This window comes from Pan troglodytes, chromosome 15 (genome assembly GCF_028858775.2).
Source record: "Pan troglodytes isolate AG18354 chromosome 15, NHGRI_mPanTro3-v2.0_pri, whole genome shotgun sequence".
Classification (NCBI taxonomy): Eukaryota; Metazoa; Chordata; class Mammalia; order Primates; family Hominidae; genus Pan; species Pan troglodytes.
In genome coordinates this window covers 61,970,353-61,988,938 of record NC_072413.2, presented here as the reverse complement: position 1 = coordinate 61,988,938, position 18,586 = coordinate 61,970,353, and the positions used below count along the sequence as shown (strand labels likewise).

Genomic DNA, 18,586 nt, shown 5'->3' with positions numbered 1-18,586 from the left:
GTAACTTGGGGAGGCACACTAACTTTAATTTGTCCTCATGAGGTTAATGCCAAAATTACACATTCCTGTTACAGAGTTCAGGAGGCTCTATGCATTTCCAGAATTCTTCTGATTTTTTTTTTTTTTTGTCTTATTTTGTTTTGCTGGAAACAGGGTCTCACTCTGTCAGCTACGCTGAGTGCAGTGGCGCAATCTCAGCTCACTGCAGCCTCAACCTCCCAAGCTCAAGTGATCCTCCCACCTCAGTCTCCCGAACAGCTGGTACCACACGTGCGCACCACCACGCCTGGCTAATTTTTCATTTTTTGTAGAGATGGGGTCTCACTATGTTGCCCAGACTTGTCTCAAACTCCTGGACTCGATCTCCCTGGCTCAGCTTCCCAAAGTGTTGGGATTACAGGTGTGAGCTACTGTGCCTGGCTGCATTTCCAGACTATTAATTTGGTGCTTTAAATAAATATAATAAATATACAAAACCATTAGCATTAACATATGTCTATGATGAACACACTTGTAAAAGGTGTATACACACGAGAGAAAAGAGGGAGAGACAAAGCGCATATGTGTGCTTATGTAGGGGGAAGACAGCATGATATAGGAGAAGAGGAGAAGGTGAATGACCAAGAACTGCAGGATCCTAAGGAGGGATGGGGCGGCCAAGGAGGAAGGAAAAGACAAAGGAAATCTTTCACTTCTCCTTTATGTACAAAAAGCTCTCCCTATCAAAAAGGAGTTATTTAAGGATAAAGTAATACTGGAGGGATTAACACCACTCACCTAAATCTAAATTGCTAAACTGCTCACAGCCTCTACTTCCTAGCCTCCAATTTTCTCTTCAATTCACTCCCATAAGGTTTTCATTCTCTACTGCCTACTCAAACAGCTGGCCTCCACATTGCAAAATCCCTGTTCCACTCTCAATCTTCACTTCGCTTCACTAGTCAGCACATTTGGTCACTTCCTCCTTGTTGAGATGCCTTCTTCAGGTAACCCCAGAAGTCTCTTGATTTTCATCCTACTGTACTGGCCTCTCCCTTCTCAGTTTCTTCGGCTAGTTCCCCCTCATCTTCCTGATCTCTCAATAAGGAGTGCCCCTGAGTATGGATCCAACTTGGACCTCTTCTCTTGTTTATCTAAACTCACTCTCCTCGGAAATTTCATCCAGTCTCATAGCTTTAAACAGCCTTGTAAAATGATGAAAACTCTCAAATATATACCTCAAGCCCAGACCTCTCTCCTGATTCCTAATGCCATGTATTTTTAAGTGTCTTATTGATATTGCTGCTTGAATGTCTAATAAGTATCTTGAATATATCATTTCTAAAACTGAGCACACCTAATCTTTCATTCAATACTGATAAATTTCATCCAACACTGATAAACTTTAGTCTTTTTCATCTCAGTTAATGGTAACTCGGTTCTTACTCACTGCTCAAGTTACCACTGACACAATGGACAATGAGAGCCAAGAGCACTTGAACCCAGAGGAAGGTTCCAATGCTTGGAAGCATTCTTGACTTCCAATATCTCTTTTACACCCCATGTCCATGTGTCAATAAATCATCTGGTCTCTATCTTCAAACTATATACAGAATCTCAACACTTTCTACCACATTACCACTGGTCCATGCCAGCTTCATCCCTACCAGGGATTACTACAATAGGTCAAACCAGACTTCCCATGTCTTCTCTCAACTCCTACAGTCTATTTTCAACACATTAGCCAGAGACAAAAGGTTATGATGAAAACCAAGACATTTCCCTCTGCTTAGAACCCTGCAATGACTTCCCATGTCACTTGAAGAACAAGCCAAAGTCATCAAACAGCCTAAAAGTTCCTGAATGAGCTAAGCTACATCTCCCCCTCACTGCTGCACCTTCTCACCTCCTTGCCTTTCCTCAAACATACCCGACCCTTGTACCTACTGCTGCCTCTGCCTAGAAGGCTATTTCTCCAGGTTCAAGTGGCTTGCTCTTGCCGCTCATCTGATGCCAAGGCCACCTTCTCAGTGAGGCCTTCCCTGATTACCCTGTTCAGTAGCAATCCCCTCCTCCTTCCTTACATAGAATTTCTTTTTCTTTCTTTCTCTTCTTTGAGAGAGGGTCTTGCTGTGTCATCCAGGATGGAGGGCAGTGGTGCAATCACATGCCACGGTGGGATACCCTAAGAATGAAAGTATCATTGAGCCTGAGGGTGTGAGCATTTCAGAGGGAAAGGCACACTTGGCTACACTGAGGGCTTGGTCATCTAAAGACCCTCAAGAGACCACTGAGCCTGAGGAACTCAAGGTGGGCAGAGGAGGAGACAGAAAGTGAGACAGATTTAGAAAGGGGGAAGAGGCCGGGCGCAGTGGCTCACGCCTGTAATCCCAACACTTTGGGAGGTTAAAGCGGGTGGATGACCTGAGGTGAGGAGTTCAAGACCAGCCTGGTCAACATGGTGAAACCCCGTCTCTACTAGAAATACAAAAATTAGCCAGGCTTGGTGGCGCGTGCCTGTAATCCCAGCTACTGGGGGGCTGAGGTAGAAGAATCGCCTAAACCTGGGAGGCAGAGGTTGCAGTGAGCCGAGATCATGCCACTGCACCCAAGCCTGGGCAACAGAGCAAGACTCTGTCTCAAAAACAAACAAAAAAACAACGGCGGCTCACACCTGTAATCCCAGCACTTTAGGAGGCCAAGGCAGGTGGATCACGAGGTCGAGAGATCAAGACCATCCTGGCCAATATGGTGAAACCCCGTCTCTACTAAAATACCAAAAAAAAAAAAAAAAAAAAATTAGCCAGGCGTGGTGGCATGCGCCTGTAGTCCCAGCTACTCGGGAGGCTGAGGCAGGGGAATCGCTTGAACCCAGGAGGCAGAGGTTGCAGTGAGCCAAGATCAAACCACTGAACTCCAGCCTGTTGACAGAGCAAGACTCTGTTGAAAGAAAGAAAAAGAGGAGAGGACGGGGAGGAGAAGGGAGGGGAGGTGAGGGGGAAAGAATTCCACAAAAGCGACTCTTGCTAACATTTTAGCTTTTGGAATTTGAAGGCCTTATTCCAAATGCTGGAATTAAAATGGCAGCAGGTATACAGAAGGCTGCCAACCTCAGTCTACTGCAACTCTGCTCCATCTTCAGAATCAACACTAACTTTAGACTGCCTCTTAAATTCAGTCTCCTGCCCTTCCACTCAGTTCCCACCCTAATCCTGCTGGGAGGAGGAGGAGACCAAATAACTAAGGAAGAAGCAGGGACAAGATGTGGCATATGCATCTTCCACCACTGGTTTCATTAATATCACAGCGTGGAGTCTGCCAGTCATCTGTCCTGAGGAGAACTCCACAGTAAATACACAGACGTACAAGGGAATCGGAAGTAACTCATGTACAGTACTTTAAGTATATCTGACTTCACCACTCCTTCGTCCATAAGATACACTTTAAAGAGGAAAAAAATTACGCAACGTTTTGTACTGGTACAATACCAACAAAAAGGAAGTTTGCTTGAAAAGTCTGCAGAAAAGAATACTGAACACTGAATAGAGTGGGATGGAATAGAAGCAGAAAGACATAGGAAGAATTTCTTTCACCTAATAGAAGTGAAAATACAGAAAGGTGTCAGTCACCTTGGATGGAAATGGATGGACAATACTTACCGATGTTTCACAGCCGGAACAGTAGGATCCTTAAGACCAATTTTACTGATTTGACTCTGCACATCTTGAATATTTTTAAGGAGTTCATTATTTTTGAAAATACAAGCCTCTAGTAATTTGTTTTCCTCAGTGAATTCTTCCTGTACCCCACAGCCATGTGTCTCAGATAACTTTATTGAAAAAGCATCAAGCAGGTTTTCACAGGAGGTGTCATCACCCCGTTCAGCATCCTTAAAGCTCATATCAAGCATCTTCAAACATTTATCCAAATGTTTGGCCTTGTCTTTCATCAGATGAATTTCTCCCTCTTTATTTTTTACTGTCAACGTATTTTCTTGTGCCACCTGTGTATCTGAGGCTGAAAGGTCTGTAACGGGCTCAGCAGAGAGCTCAGCCGTTCTGAGAGACGCCAAAAAGTCTTCCAGAGCTTTGAGAGTATCTTCACTCCTCTGCACCCTGTGGTTCATTCCTTCAAATTGTGTTTTGTATTTCAGTATAATATTCTGCATTGCATGTAGATCAAATGGGTGTAACTCCTTTAATACAAAGTTGCCTGGCTCTTCTAAGCGGTTACATATTTCAATCTGTTTTGCTATGGAATCTTGGATATTCTAAAATAAAGATAAGAAAAGCTAAAAAACTGAGGTGGAAAAAAGAAAGGCTACATGTGAGAAACCAGCCCCAAACTGCATGACTAGATTTGATCTAGAGAAAAATGCTTTTGAGTTTAACAAAAGGTGACAGTTTCTACCTAAGGAAACATTTTAATTACAAATGATCAATGTGCCAGCTCATGTTTCAATCCCAAAAAGAAAACAAGCACATAAATCTATTGCTTCAAAGTAAATAATTAGATGTTAAACTGTTCAGAGAACAATTTTATAATCTGAAAAATGAACAAATATTTTTATTTAAGATGGGATTTAGAATAAGAAAACGGTAGAATATGGCATTTAAGCATGAGTCTCGTATATTTAGGAATTCAGTCACTGAAGAAGGCATTCATAAACAAGGCTTCATTTTGAATTCAAAGAAAATACCTCACTATGCACTCCACGGTGCCCACCTCCAAATCTGCAAGGAATTAAAGAGTTAAGAAATAAAAAACAAGTCTAAATTACTGAAAAAAAAATTGTCGTGGCTTATACTCTTAATCTATGCTATCATGAATAATTAAAAATCCATAAAGATTTATAAATCTCAAAAGACTCAATTATTCTGTAAATACACTGTGAGAACTTATATACTTACCCTTAGGTGTTGATAAATGCGATCAGCATCAATGAGATGAAATCCCTGGATGGCCATTTTATGGAGAGGCAGGTCCGAGCCACAGAGAAGAAGCGATGCCTTCTCTACAGGTAACACAAGCCGCAGTGCTGTCTCTAAAGATTCCATTCTGGGTGCAAGGTAAACCAGACATGAGGGGAAAACACAGCAGAAAGATATCCTATAAAACTGATTAACACAATTACTGAACTAAGAACAGAAAATAATTATCCAATAAATAGACATACAATGATATATACATACACATTATCACATTAATACCTAAACCCATCGATTCAAAATGCCAAAGAATGAATTGGTTGCTATATCCAAGTATTCTTTTATTTGTTCATCCATCTATCCATTTATTCATTCATTCATTCAACATACATTTATTTAGTAAGAGGCAGCAGAGCTAGGTTAACCATGACCCACTGACTGGGCCAGACAACTCCAGCTGTTTTGTTATCATTAATGATTTCTCCTTTCACTCCAAAAAGCATCCCAATATCCAAGTATTCTTTTTTTCTTCTTTTTGTATTTTTAGTACAGACAGTGTTTCACCATGTTGACCAGGCTGGTCTCGAACTCCTGACCTCAAGTGATCCGCCTGCCTTGGCCTCCCAAAGTGCTGGGATTATGGGCAGGAGCCACAGTGCCTGGCCCCAAAGTATTCTTAGCAGTGTAATATATACCACACTGAATGGAAAATTGTTGTAAAACATACTAAGCCTTTCTCTTTTGAAATAAAAACAGAATTGTAACTTAACTTCACCTTGACAACTAAGAAACCTCATAATTATTTTAATTATTGAATAATTTGTTATATTTCCATATTACAAATATAATGGGGTCCAAAGAATAGGCTCTACTGATAATAAATTGAAATGTATGACCATAGGTAAGTAATATATAGACTCTGAGCCTCAGTTTTTTCCTATCAATATAGGAATATATGCTGGGGATACACAACCTATGTATACAAGGTCCTAATAACACTCTCATTTCAGAAATGAAGAGATCAGTGCCCACAGAGTTTATGTGACTTGGTCGAATTCATGCCCAAAAGAGACAGTGGAAAGACTGTGTGGCCTCTGAACTTTGGCAGACCTTAAGTTCTACTACGTTTCTAGCTAGCAGTGTGGCCTGGTTATATTATTAATATTTAACCTCTCTGAGTATCAGTTTCCTTATCGGCAAAATGCAATCATAATGGTAGCTTCTCTACTGTTGTTGTGACATCCAAATAAAATAACATACTTAGTATAGCAATAATCTTGCTTAAAATGGCATTACAGGATTTAGTGAGTTTATTAGATTTGTAGTTAATAGATCTCAGAATTTTACCTGGTATTAAGAGTCATCTGAAGCTCTCTTTCTCTTTCCTTTAGTGTGTCTCTTTCCTTAATTACAAAAGGCTTTTTTATGTCATTCACATGATTTTCTAACTTCAATGAAATAATTTCAAACTCTTTCCAGCAAGCATCAGTTTCATTTTTTATGACCTAGATGGAACACATAAATTAATTTATCAACTAATGGGGTAAATAGACACAATTATTCTGTTCTTAAAACATGAGACATTCACCAACTGTGGAAGCAAACACAATGTTTCATATGTAAATGTGTTTAAAAATACTTTCCAACCATCTACAAGTGAACTATCCTTTAGGGAACAATGACATTAACTGTGCTCTCAGAGGACCCATTCAGTGAAGTCAAGGGAGTCGACAAGGCAGCTTTCAAAGGTACCCAAACTCCCTTCCCCTAAGGTAATTACACAGAATACAATTCAGAAAAATACATACATGTAAGAACAGATATTCTGTTTTCTCTGGATAGGAAATCTTTGTTACCTTCTAAACTAAAAGAAAACTGAAGTGAACCAAACTGTTTCTACATAAATAAGAAGTAAATTAAATTAATTTATGGTTTATAATTAACATCTATAATTCTATACTATTCCAGCTCCTTATCTTGATGCTTTTTTTGGTAAGGCACTGCTATACACTACTACTGACAGATCAGCAATCAGCAGTATAATTTGTTCTTCACTTTACCCAAAGATTAGTATAGTTTTTCTAACCAACTCATTATTCAGTCACTGGAGAAACGTCTCAAGACAGTTGCTTAATTGTGATGAAAACATGCTAAATCCATCACTTGAGCAACAGGGATTTTAACATATAAATTTTGCTTATTCAGATGAAAAATGGAGAGCAGCCAGATGGTAGAGTGACTGAGACCTGGTATAATAAGATAAAAGAAACTAGAAAACATGGAAGGATGTTGTGGGAACTACCTATGGCCCTCCATCTGTGAGGGTTCCCTCTAATGCACTCAGGGCGTGCATCAAGAATGATGCACTGCAATGCACAGATCATCTTTAATAGGAAAGATATTATTTGTAGAAGTTGTGATTTGCGTGCCAACCACTAATAGATTGCTTCTTTCTGTTGTTTCTGAGTCAACTGCAATAACTTCCACTGAAGGCTTTTTAGGAGGAGAATCCATCATTTAGAGTGAAAACTCCCTCCACTGCCCTAAATGCCCAACATCAGACAGTCAGCAATCACTGTACAGCAATTTTAGACAATGTGATAATTTGGTAAAGATGATGAAGGACTGAAACAAACATTCAGAGTCACTGGCTGGTTAACTTTGGAGCAACCCAGGAGCAGGATGAAATTCCCTTCAAACACATTGTTTTTGATCAATTCCCTTGAAGCCTGAAGCATAAAAAGAAATAAATAAACAAAAACTATTCAAGCCACAATATCTGGAGTACCAGTTAGAGTATAAGCAGTAAATTAAGACCCTAAACCAAAGCCTTTCCTGGGGTTGGTACCAGAAAGAAAATCATTTTATGGACTAGGGTGACACTAGAAATGCAATCCAGCAAAGAGAGTTCTTTGGAAACATTTAGCATATGTGACCTCAACAGAAAAGGGGATGTCCAGACTCACAGTGGTACTATTTTCTAATAAACAAGATAATCAGAGAAATAATATTTTTGGTAATTACCTGTAGATCTGTCAGTTTAGCCTGCAGACAAGAACTACTCCTGTCCTCTTCACTAGAGAAATCAGAAGTAATCCTGAATTTGTTGTTTTGCAGGTGGTGTTCAAGAATATCTCTGTATGTATCATACCTGGGCAAAATGAAATGCAACATCACAATAGTTAATTTTTAAAATAACACAGGCCAAGCGCAGTGGCTCACACCTGTAATCCTAGCACTTCGGGAGGCCAAGGCGGGTGGATTGCCTGAGGTCAGGAGTTTGAGACCAGCCTGGCCAACATGGCGAAACCTCATCTCTACTAAAACTACAAAAAATTAGCTGGGCATGGTGGCGGGTGTCTATAATCTCAGCTACTCAGGAGGCTGAAGCAGGAGAATCACTTGATCCCGGGAGGCGGAGGCTGCAGCAAGCCAAGATGGCGCCACTGCACTCCAGCCTGGGCGACAGAACGATACTCTGTCCCAAAATATTAAAAATAAAATAACACAAAGATAAACAAAAAACAAACAAAAAAATAAGAAAAATAAAATAACACAGAGAAATATTTTAAAATTACTGTCAACTGCGTGTGAGGAAATACCATAGAATTTGTTTAAGTTACTGGATCATATGCAAAATGATGACTAAATGAAAATAAAACTTTTAAAAAGTATAACATGTTTGCATCGATGAAAGACTTTTGGAGGATTTTCCAGTTGTTTAAAAAGAGTTTACCTCTCTAGTAAACTATTTATAGATGCACTGTAATCCTTTTCCATAATGCTTTCTTCTTGCAAAGGCCTTAACTCTGATGCCAGGCTAAACTTCTTAGTGGGTTCCATTGCCTAAGGGAATATGCAAAATAGTAAATGAAATATCTTAAACATACTTTTTATCTGGAAAAGATAAATGCTTATGTTCAAAAATGTATCACTGATTCTTTATACCTCAAACCAGGAGATAATACAATTTCTTTGAGATGTCTCAGCTCAGAGAAAAGTCTTTCTGTAGGACAGAGGAGAGTCTCACCTTCTAACTGGTATGGCAGCATGGTAAAGGAAGACTCCCAGCCCCAAAATGCTATTTCTGCCTGAGACTCCATACCCATAGTCAAAAGTAGACAGAAGCCTACCATGCAGGAGCAGACCTCTAAAAACAAAGCCACCTCACCTCATTCCTTCCTCCACATGATCTGATTGACAGTCTGGACTGTAATATACAGTAAATACCAAATTATCTAGACTTCAGGAATTTAGAAAATTCAATTCCCACAGAAAATGAAATACATTATAATGCAGCAGAAGAAAAGGCAAATGATAAATGAGCTTGTTCATCTCAATGAAATGGAAACATCTGTACAGATCAAGCTCAACCTCTTCTACCCTCAATAACAATATACACAGATAATCAGTATTCATAATGGTTCAAAAGGGTCTCTGCTTGAAAGAACTATTTGTATACTCAGAAGAAGATTAGGTTATGCCCACTGTAGCTTTGGTTAGTTGCATTCTCCTTTGAAAATCAGTCTTTTGCATTGTGTAAGTGGAAATTCTCCATTGATAAAAACAATCGAATAATTAAAACCAACACCTAATTAATAAGAAGTGAATTATTGTACACTTGGTCTTTTACTTTGGGTTTACTTCTAAAATACATTATCCACATTTAACACCTTTTCAGTTGATGGCTGATTATCTGATTTTGCAAATGGTGCCTCACTGTGGGGATCCCCTCCTCTATTCTCAGATGTGGTGATGGTCCCCCTAGAAAGGAATCAAAATTGCATGTTTAAAAGAGAGTAAGAAAAATGAAACCTAAAGAAGCATGACTAACGCTTAATGTCATTTGATCGTGCAAAAGGCTTCATTTTATCCTGAAGGGTAGCTATTCTTATGAAGTACTAACTCGTTTTTCGACGTGCCTCCCGCTGTGGGCTGCAGTGTCATATGAATCTCGGAAGCACATTTCAGAAGTCTTTCTATCTTTTGCTCATAATCTTTGAGTAATCTCTTCACTTCTTGTTGACTCTTCTGTGAAGGCAGCTCTTCACACAGCTCCCTCAGGACTTCCATGTGGTGATTAAGCTGGTACAGGCAGCCTTCCTCAGAAAAGCAGGTCTAATTGAAGAAATAAAGCAGGAAATGTGCTTCTGGTGAGTTTACATGATTATTCCATAAGGACTAGAAACTAACAGATGTGTGTGGCTTTAACAATGTGTTCTTGTATAGGCCATCTACATGCTATAACAATAGGCACTGGAGAAAAAAAGATGACAGAGTCAGCCCTAAAGGAATTTCTGGTTCAGTAACCTAGACAGACAAAGAACCAGCACAGAGTGTGCTAAGTGTTATGATAGAGCCTACCCGCCTGAAGGAGTCAGAGAAAGCTTGCCTCACAAGAGGGAAGCATCTGAGCTATATGTGGAAGAAATAAGGACAAGTTCTCCAAGTGAAAGGGGAGAGAGGTTATTTCTAGCAGAAGGACCACCAAGAGGACGAAAAGCACAAAGATAATGAAAAGCACCAGATGTCTCAAAGGACCAGTACTCCAGTGGGGCTGGAGTACACGGCACAGCAGGAGGGATGCTAAAGGGGTTTCCTCGGCCAGGCTGTGAAGGAACTAAGTGGCCTTCTAAGATGCCTGGAATTGTCCTGGGGGTATGGGGAACTGGTGACATAGGATTTGTGGCTCAAAAGGACAACTCTGGTGCTGCTATGGAAGATGAGATGAAGCAACCATCATCATTCTGAGAAAAGAACCCTGGCTTAGGTAAGGGGCAACACCACTGGAAAGGAAGAAGCTGTTCTGAAGAATCCCAGATGGGGCTTGGCAACAGATTTAATTAAGGCTGAGTGGAAAGGAAGGGAGGAAGGAGAGGAAGGGCGTCATGAGACAGCAATGCCATTCATTACCAGAAGGCAGAATATAAAATGAACCTTTGAGAGGAGATACTATTGGTTCAGTTTTGAGCTTGCTGAATTTGAGTTCTCCGAAAAACACTGGTGATATCTACTAGTCAGTGAGAAATAGAACATAGAATTCAGGTGAAAGGACTCAGCTGGAGAGAAAAATTGACGCACTATCACTGCAGAGAAGGCAGGTCAAACCCCAGAGTGCATAAAATCGCCTAAGGGAAGCATGGAATTAGCCAAAAGTGGAGGTGGAGACCCCTGCTTCAAAAGCAAAACATTAATAGAATAAAAAGGAATATTTGTGAAGACACTAAAAAGTACTCACTGCAAATTATATATCGCTATATATTTACATATCTACATCTATATCTGTTTATATATATCCAGATAGATAGATAGATAGATAGATAGATAGATAGATATAGAATTATATAAAGCAAGAGAGACCGACAGTGGGAGAGCCACAACAGTAGAAACTTAAAAAGAAATGAAAAAAGGATCAGGAATGTCAAATACATAAAAGCAATCAAATAGGATAGAGACCAAAAAAAGATCATGAGATTTGCCCCAGCTGCTTTGTACCCTGATTTGCTCGTTTTCTCAAAAGCTGTGCTTCTGAGGACACTGTGTCCTGACAAAAGCCAACTGTGGGTACTTTAGTAACAGTTGACACATTTGTGACCAGAGTCTGAGGACAGGCGCCACTGAGACACATCAAGGGAAATCATAAAATATTAACTCAGTGCCAAATTTTCTCACTTCTAAAAAGTAAGAAGCACAGGCTCTGCTGCAAGTGTGAAGCAAAGAAGTGATCATCCCCGGGGAGAGGAGGGCTAGGGTAATTTTCAGAACAGGTTTCATCCTAGGCTAAAGATACACACAACCATTTAAGATAAACCCCAAAATGATGACAAAATTTAAGTGGAAACACGTTATTGTACCTCATGTTCTTTGATGAGACCCTTGGTCCTTCCTCTACGGATAAGTTTCTTTTCTTTATTTATTTGCTTTTCAAGTTTTAAAATATTGTCACTAAGCTTCCCTTTTTCAATATCTATTTTTAGTTGTTGAACATATAAAGACAGTTCATGATGAAGAGACTACAAAAAAAATCAAAGGAATATATTAACCATGAGAACAGAATATACAAAAAAGTATTTATAGTAACAATAAATATATGTGTAGCGACAAAAGGACAGAAACAAAGCTTAAGTGCCATTCTGATTCATCCATGTATTTTGGGGGGAGATGTTTTAAAACATCCCAGGCTCATAAACATGGTTTTTTTTTCTAACAAATAAAAATGTATTTTAGCTGTGAAAGGCACTGTTAAGAAAATGAAAAGACAAGCTACAGACTGAGGGAAACTACGCAAAACAGATAACTGAGCCCAAGGAGACATAAGTAAATGTAATGCATATCCTGGATAAGATTCTGGAACAGACATCTGAGGAAAACTGTGAAAAGGTAAATAAAGTGCAAACTTTAGTTAATACTAATGTATCACTCTGTCAGGGTAAACTGCTAGAAAAAATAATGTATTAACATTGACCCAGTAATTGTATCAACGATACTATACTAAGGTAAGATGCTGATAACAGAGGAATCTGGGCGTGGGGTACACTGGAACTCTCTGCACCATCTTTACAGTAATTCCATAAATCTAAAACTATTCTAAAGTAATGAAGTTTATTTTAAAATGAGTTTTAGGAGGATCCTTAACAGTACGTATTCAATCCACTTACATAGACATAGATATATAGACACACACATTTTAATTATCATATTAATTACACATTTCAATATTAATTATCATTTAATATTAATTGCCATTAATTACCAGAACATAATCTCAGTGGTAGATGCTTTCTATAAATCATCAATTCTGCCCAGTAGGTGGTGTTACCCCATTTTTATCAGGGAGGCTCCTAAAAGTTAAGTACCTTGCCCAGGGTCATAGCTGCTGAATCCAGGTTTGTCTGCCACCAAAGCCTAGACCTATTCCGCTATGAAACTCTGTATGAACCCTGGGACTTCAGCCTGCAGGGACCAGCCCGCTGGTGATACAACGTAGACAGGAAAACCCCAGGAATGGCTCTGACAACCAACAGCCCAGGATCAGACATATAAAAACGTAAGTTCAGAAACATATGCATGTTCTTACCTCCCATTTGGCACAGACATCTCTACTCTTTTCTTCTAAAGACATCTTTATGTCCTCAGTTACATTATTTTTTAGTTCTTCAACAGCTTTCAAATACTTGGCCAGACTTTTTGTATTAGAAATTATTAGTGCTTCCTAAAAAAAAAAAATTGCAAACAAAATCATAAAAGCCTCATTCTACTGCCAAATCCTCAAAATCCTCTAAGCTAATTTTGGTATGTCTTTAACTGGTAAAGTGGGAAGGGGCTCTCTGAAGAATATCTGAAGATTTATAGGAGACTTCTCTTTGTAAATCGAGGTTGCTAGCCCTTTGGCATCTCTTAAATTCTTTTCAAAAGAGTGCCAAAATATTTATTATTCAAATGTAGTTACACATAAGGCCCAGATTAAGATACCTTTATGATATTCAAAATGATTTTTGTTACCCCATTGATTAGTAATTATAAAGTTCACTGTACAGGGTCAATGAGCCCCTGGCTAAGTTTCCTCTAAAGTTCTTAAGTATTGAGCAGACAACCATACTTCAGAAGCAATATAATATGAAGAGTATATCACAGTTTTGTTTTGTTTTTTGTTTTGAAATAGGATCGCGATCTGTCACCTAGGCTGAAGTGCAGTGGCACACTCACAATTCACTGAAACCTCAAACTCCTGGGCTCAAGCAAGCCTCCCACCTCAACCTCCCAAAATGCTGGGATTATAGGTGTGAGCCACCATGCCTGGCCAAGACAAAATTTATAGAAAGGTCAACTATCGTGCATAAGCAGTTATGCTGAAAGGAGGCCAATTTGTTTCACCATCAACTTCAAAGTTTTGCCCAAGGCCACTCATGTTGGCAGTTCCTCCCCAGCAGTACACAAGAATGGGAACAGCCCTGACAGGTATGTGTCTGCTCCTAACCTGACATACTCTACAGGAACAGAAACCTGGCCTGGGTAACTAGCGAATGACAGAACAAAAAAAACAGGTCGGGGCCTGTGTGTGAAAAAGGCAGAAAACCTACAGGAGACAGAAGATGAATAATTCTCCGGGAGAAGCCAAGCAGGGTGGGAATTTGCTCATTCACTCATTACACATTTTTATGGACCGGCTGCAGGTAAGGCACAATGCTGAGCTCCAGGGCCCTCCTCCAAGGCCTCCTTGAGGACTGCTAGATTTATGACCTGGGGACACACTTTTACCCTGTATGCTATTCATAGCTGGGAGCTCCCACTGCCCATGTGTGCATGCCTACCAGGGCAGGGATCTTGCTTCTGTTGTGAAAGTGTATCCACTTGACTAAATGCCACTGGCAAAATGGGGGAAAACCAAAAGGAAGAAGGTCAGGGAGAGGAAAATGGTGTGAAAACTGACACCTCCAGCCCTTCTCTGGTAAAGGAGCCAAGAAGCTGGGCACAGTGGCTCACGTCCATAATCCCAGCACTTTGGGAGACCGACATGGGAGGATCACTTGAGGCCAGGAGTTTGAGACCAGCCTTGACCAACAGAGTGAGACCCTTTCTCTATAGAAAAAATTTTAAAAAATTAGCTGGGCGTAGTGGTGTTTGCCTGTAGTACCAGCTACTTGGAGGCTGAGGCAGGAGGATAGCTTGAGCCCAGGAGTTGGAGGCTGCAGTGAGCCGAGACAGCATCACTGAACTCCAGCCTGGGTGACAGAGTGAGTCCCTGTCTCTAAGAAAAATAAAAATTCAAAGAGGGAGACTAGGAGCCTCTATTTTTTTTTCCTTCTCTTTTTCCTGACCAGACCATATCTACCCACCTAGAATCCAGCCTCATCGTTTAAAACAAGCATTCATTCTTAAGGTCAATTTAGTACCTTCAGGAACCTGGGAGTAAAAGTGAAAATAAAAAACAGAGGGAAGTGGTTGAAGGTGGCAGCTAGCAAACTGCAAACGGCGTGAGATCAAGCAGACAAGGGCTACTAAGGTCATAGGAAAAGCAATGCTGAAATGACTGACAACAGGGCCCCAGCGTGGTTAGCAAATCCAGTAGGCCAAAACAGGGTTGAGACCCAGAAGACAGACAGAGGCCGTGATGAGAATGAAGAGAGACTCCTATAGGGAGCCCTTTCATAAAGAGTAGGAGCAGGAATGGGGCAATGCCTTCCTGCATCTTTATTTCCCCTAAATGCCCAGCTCATTATAAGTGTTCAATAAAGTGTGCTAAATGCTGAATATGAATGAAAAAAAGTATTACTCTACCTCTCCAATTTGCTCCAAGGTAGAGGCATTTAGCTTTGCTTCTAATCCCCCCAGCACCTCCCACCATGTTAATTAATAGTGAGTCTCTGGTTTGGTGACATCTTAAGCTGCAACCTCAGCCTATCAAACCATAAAAATCAACCTGAAACTGTCTCCATACAAAACACTATTGGGTCTTTAACTATAGAAAAGTATGCTTCCATGAATAACTTTTATCAAAGTATTTTAATAATAATGGGTTTTTTTACATTCAGAGAATGTATGCAAAGTAACTTCATGTACCTTATTTTCACTTAAAGCCTCACAACAAATCCGGCAGCTGGATAGGGCTGGAATTATTATGCCAATTTTACAAATTAAAAAGCCAGAGAAATTAAATTCTTGTTCAATGTCATAGAGTCGGCTGCACTCTTTACACCATATCACTGAGTACATTCAGCAGATCCACAATAAAATTTGAATAAAAAAATTCTATACTTGAATACTTACATTTAATAACCTCAGGGGAACAATATATAATACTGGGAAATTCTTGTTACAGTAACTCAGTATATAATTACAGTGAAGGAAACATCTTGATTTCAAATAAGATAGGCAGTTAACAATAATGTCCTACATTTGATGGTTGAAAAGATTCCCACCTTGTATTTTGAAATGAGTTCACCGGGGCTCTCTCTTTGCCCCAGTAACTGCTGAGCCCTCATCATATATGATTCAAGTTCCTTCTGGGATTCTTCCATCTTCAGCCTGATGTCCAATTCTGGTGAAACGTCAGTTAAGTTCTTCAACGCTGCAATGAGTTTTACCACATTGATCTTGAAGACAAAAAAATTCTCAAATTAACACGGGAACCAATTCTTAATAAATTCTTAAGTTAACAAATACTTTGTTATTTTCCCACTAGACAAAGATATTTAGATATCTATCTAAATTATGATAAATCTATCTAAATTATGATAAATCAATCTAAATTTAGATATCTATCCAAATTGATACTTATATACTATGATACTTATGATACTTATATTTTCTGATATGCTTTAAATTATAAAGAAATAAAACATAATGCAAAAGTAATATTTTACAAAACATTTCCAAGCTACAGGGCTATCACCCCCCTTCACTGCCCACTCAGTGACCCCTCAGTTTTAGAGAACAGAATTACTAAATAGGGAATATTAAAGAGAGACCTGGACTTTCTCTTTAGCTTCTTGAATCTTTGTCTGAAGCCCAGTTGTGATAACATGTTGAAAGGACTCCTGGCTTGAAATATTTTGTATATCCATTTGTAACATATCTTCACTTCTTGCCATAAGCTCATCATACATAGAGCCTTTGGCAATAAGATGCTATTAAAACAAATTGAAGTGAGATCACAGTAAACATTCTGATTATATGTTAAACATTAATCAAAACAATCTCAGGAAACCAAAAAAGTTCATTATTAATCCAAAATCAGGCAAATTTGCATTCTGAAAAATGATATTTTAAGGAGTCATTTTGAAATTTCATATTGATACAATCAGATTCTGAACATGTTTTATAGATTATTCTTTGTATAGTAAGCACTTCAATAAAATAAAGAATAAAAGTAATACAATGACAATAGAAAGAAACTTGAGACAATGGTAATAAATATTAAAATGATCTTGTTCTATGTCAAAGTAGTGGAGAGGAGAATTCAATAAATGTTACTGGAGAAAATAGCTGTTGGAAAATAATCTTTATATATCATAACAGAAATAAATTTCAAATGGGTCAGAAATATGAAACCACAAAAAGAAGACATTATCCATAAAAACCAAGCTGCGGCCAGGCACAGTGGCTCACGCCTGTAATCCTAGCACTTTGGGAGGCTGAAGTGGGCTGATCATCTGAGGTCAGGAGTTCGAGACCACCCTGGCCAACATGGTGAAACCCCATCTCTACTAAAAATACAAAATTAGCTGGTCATGGTGGCACACGCCTGTAGTCCCAGTTACTCGGGAGACTGAGGCAGGAGAATTCCTTGAACCCAGGAGGCAGAGGTTGCAGTGAGCCAAGACTGTGCTCCTGAACTCCAGCCTGGGTGACAAGAGTGAAACTCCATCTCAAAAAATACAATAAAATAAATGAAATAAAATAAAACTGGCAGTGGCTCATGTCTGTAATCCCAGCACTTTGGGAGGCTGAGGTGGGTAGATCAGTTGAGGTCAGGAGTTTGAGATCAGCCTGGCCAACATGGTGAAAGCTGGCCTCTACTAAAAATACAAAAATTAGCCAGGTGTGGTGGTGGGCGCCTATAGTCCCAGCTACTTGGCAGGCTGAGGTAGAAGAATCTCTTGAACCTGGGAGGTAGAGATTGCAGTGAGCCAAGACTGCACCACTGCACTCCAGCCTGGGCAACAGAGCGAGACTCCGTCTCAAAATATAATAAAATAAAATAAAATCTGATCTGCTATCTCGCTGCAGAGGGTCTTTTGAAGCCTAAGAGTAGGGATAGACATGACTGCATAAATATAAAAAACCTGCAATGCAAAATAAAATAAACAAAGTCAACAACTCAGCAAAAATATTTGACACAGAAATGAAAATGGATCACAATTCAAAGAGCTTGTATAATTCAATTTTAAAAATGCCAAGATCCCAAAGAAAATTTTGAAAATATAAGAACAGATAATTCATAGAAACAGATGTCTAATAAATATATGATAGTTCAATATTACATGTAGTCAAATAAGTACCCATTAAAACAATAAGGAGATACCACTTTTCAGTTCTCAAGTTAGCAAAAAATAATTTTTTAATTACAACTCACAGTGGCATGGTGATATGGTTTGGCTGTGTCCCCACCCAAATCTCATCTTGAATTCCCACGAGTTGTGAGAGAGACCCGGTGAGAGGTAATTGAATCATGAGGGCAGATGTTTCCTGTGCTGTTCTCAAAATAGTGAATAAGTTTCACGAGATCTGATGATTATATAAGGGGGAGTTTCCCTGCACAAGCCCTCTGCTCTTGTCTGCCACCACATAGACATGCCTTTCACCCTCCACCATGATTGTGAGGCCTTCCCAGACACGTGGAACGGTAAGTCCATTAAACCTCTTTCTTTTGTCAATTGCCCAGTCTCGGGTATATCTTTAACAGCAGGGTGAAAACAAACTAATATACATGGGTATGATAAAACAGAAGTTATAGTGTGTGATATCAACTATGTAAATGTTGATCTTATTTGTCTTGGGGCAGTGGAATCACAGTGATTTCAACTTTTTGAAATTAGCATATTCATTTATCATTTCAATTTTTCCCTCTTTTAAATTATAAAACCAACAAAAAAGCTCATGTAATTAAAAAAAACTGAAAAACAATAGAAAGGTACAGCATGTAAAGAAAATATTTATAGCTGGGCACGGTGGCTCAC

The 18,586-nt window shown here is 39.3% G+C and overlaps 1 protein-coding gene across 31 annotated transcripts in view; it reads right to left on the bottom strand.

The window, feature by feature from the left end:
• SYNE2 (spectrin repeat containing nuclear envelope protein 2) overlaps positions 1–18,586 on the bottom strand; it is a 370,575-nt gene that overhangs the window by 217,020 nt on the left and 134,969 nt on the right. For 29 of the 31 annotated variants that reach the window (XM_016926198.4, XM_009427921.5, XM_016926202.4 and 26 more), the window contains 11 exons: positions 16,376–16,534; positions 15,827–16,000; positions 12,985–13,119; positions 11,762–11,920; positions 9,814–10,025; positions 9,581–9,671; positions 8,644–8,753; positions 7,932–8,058; positions 6,255–6,412; positions 4,890–5,037; positions 3,639–4,249 (listed from right to left, as the gene is read on the bottom strand). In XM_016926198.4, coding sequence (XP_016781687.4) covers positions 3,639–4,249; positions 4,890–5,037; positions 6,255–6,412; positions 7,932–8,058; positions 8,644–8,753; positions 9,581–9,671; positions 9,814–10,025; positions 11,762–11,920; positions 12,985–13,119; positions 15,827–16,000; positions 16,376–16,534 — 2,084 coding nt within the window. Of the gene's footprint in view, positions 1–3,638; positions 4,250–4,889; positions 5,097–6,254; positions 6,413–7,931; positions 8,059–8,643; positions 8,754–9,580; positions 9,672–9,813; positions 10,026–11,761; positions 11,921–12,984; positions 13,120–15,826; positions 16,001–16,375; positions 16,535–18,586 lie in introns of those variants that run through there. The other 2 variants (XM_063793527.1, XM_063793528.1) reach the window with 2 other exon arrangements.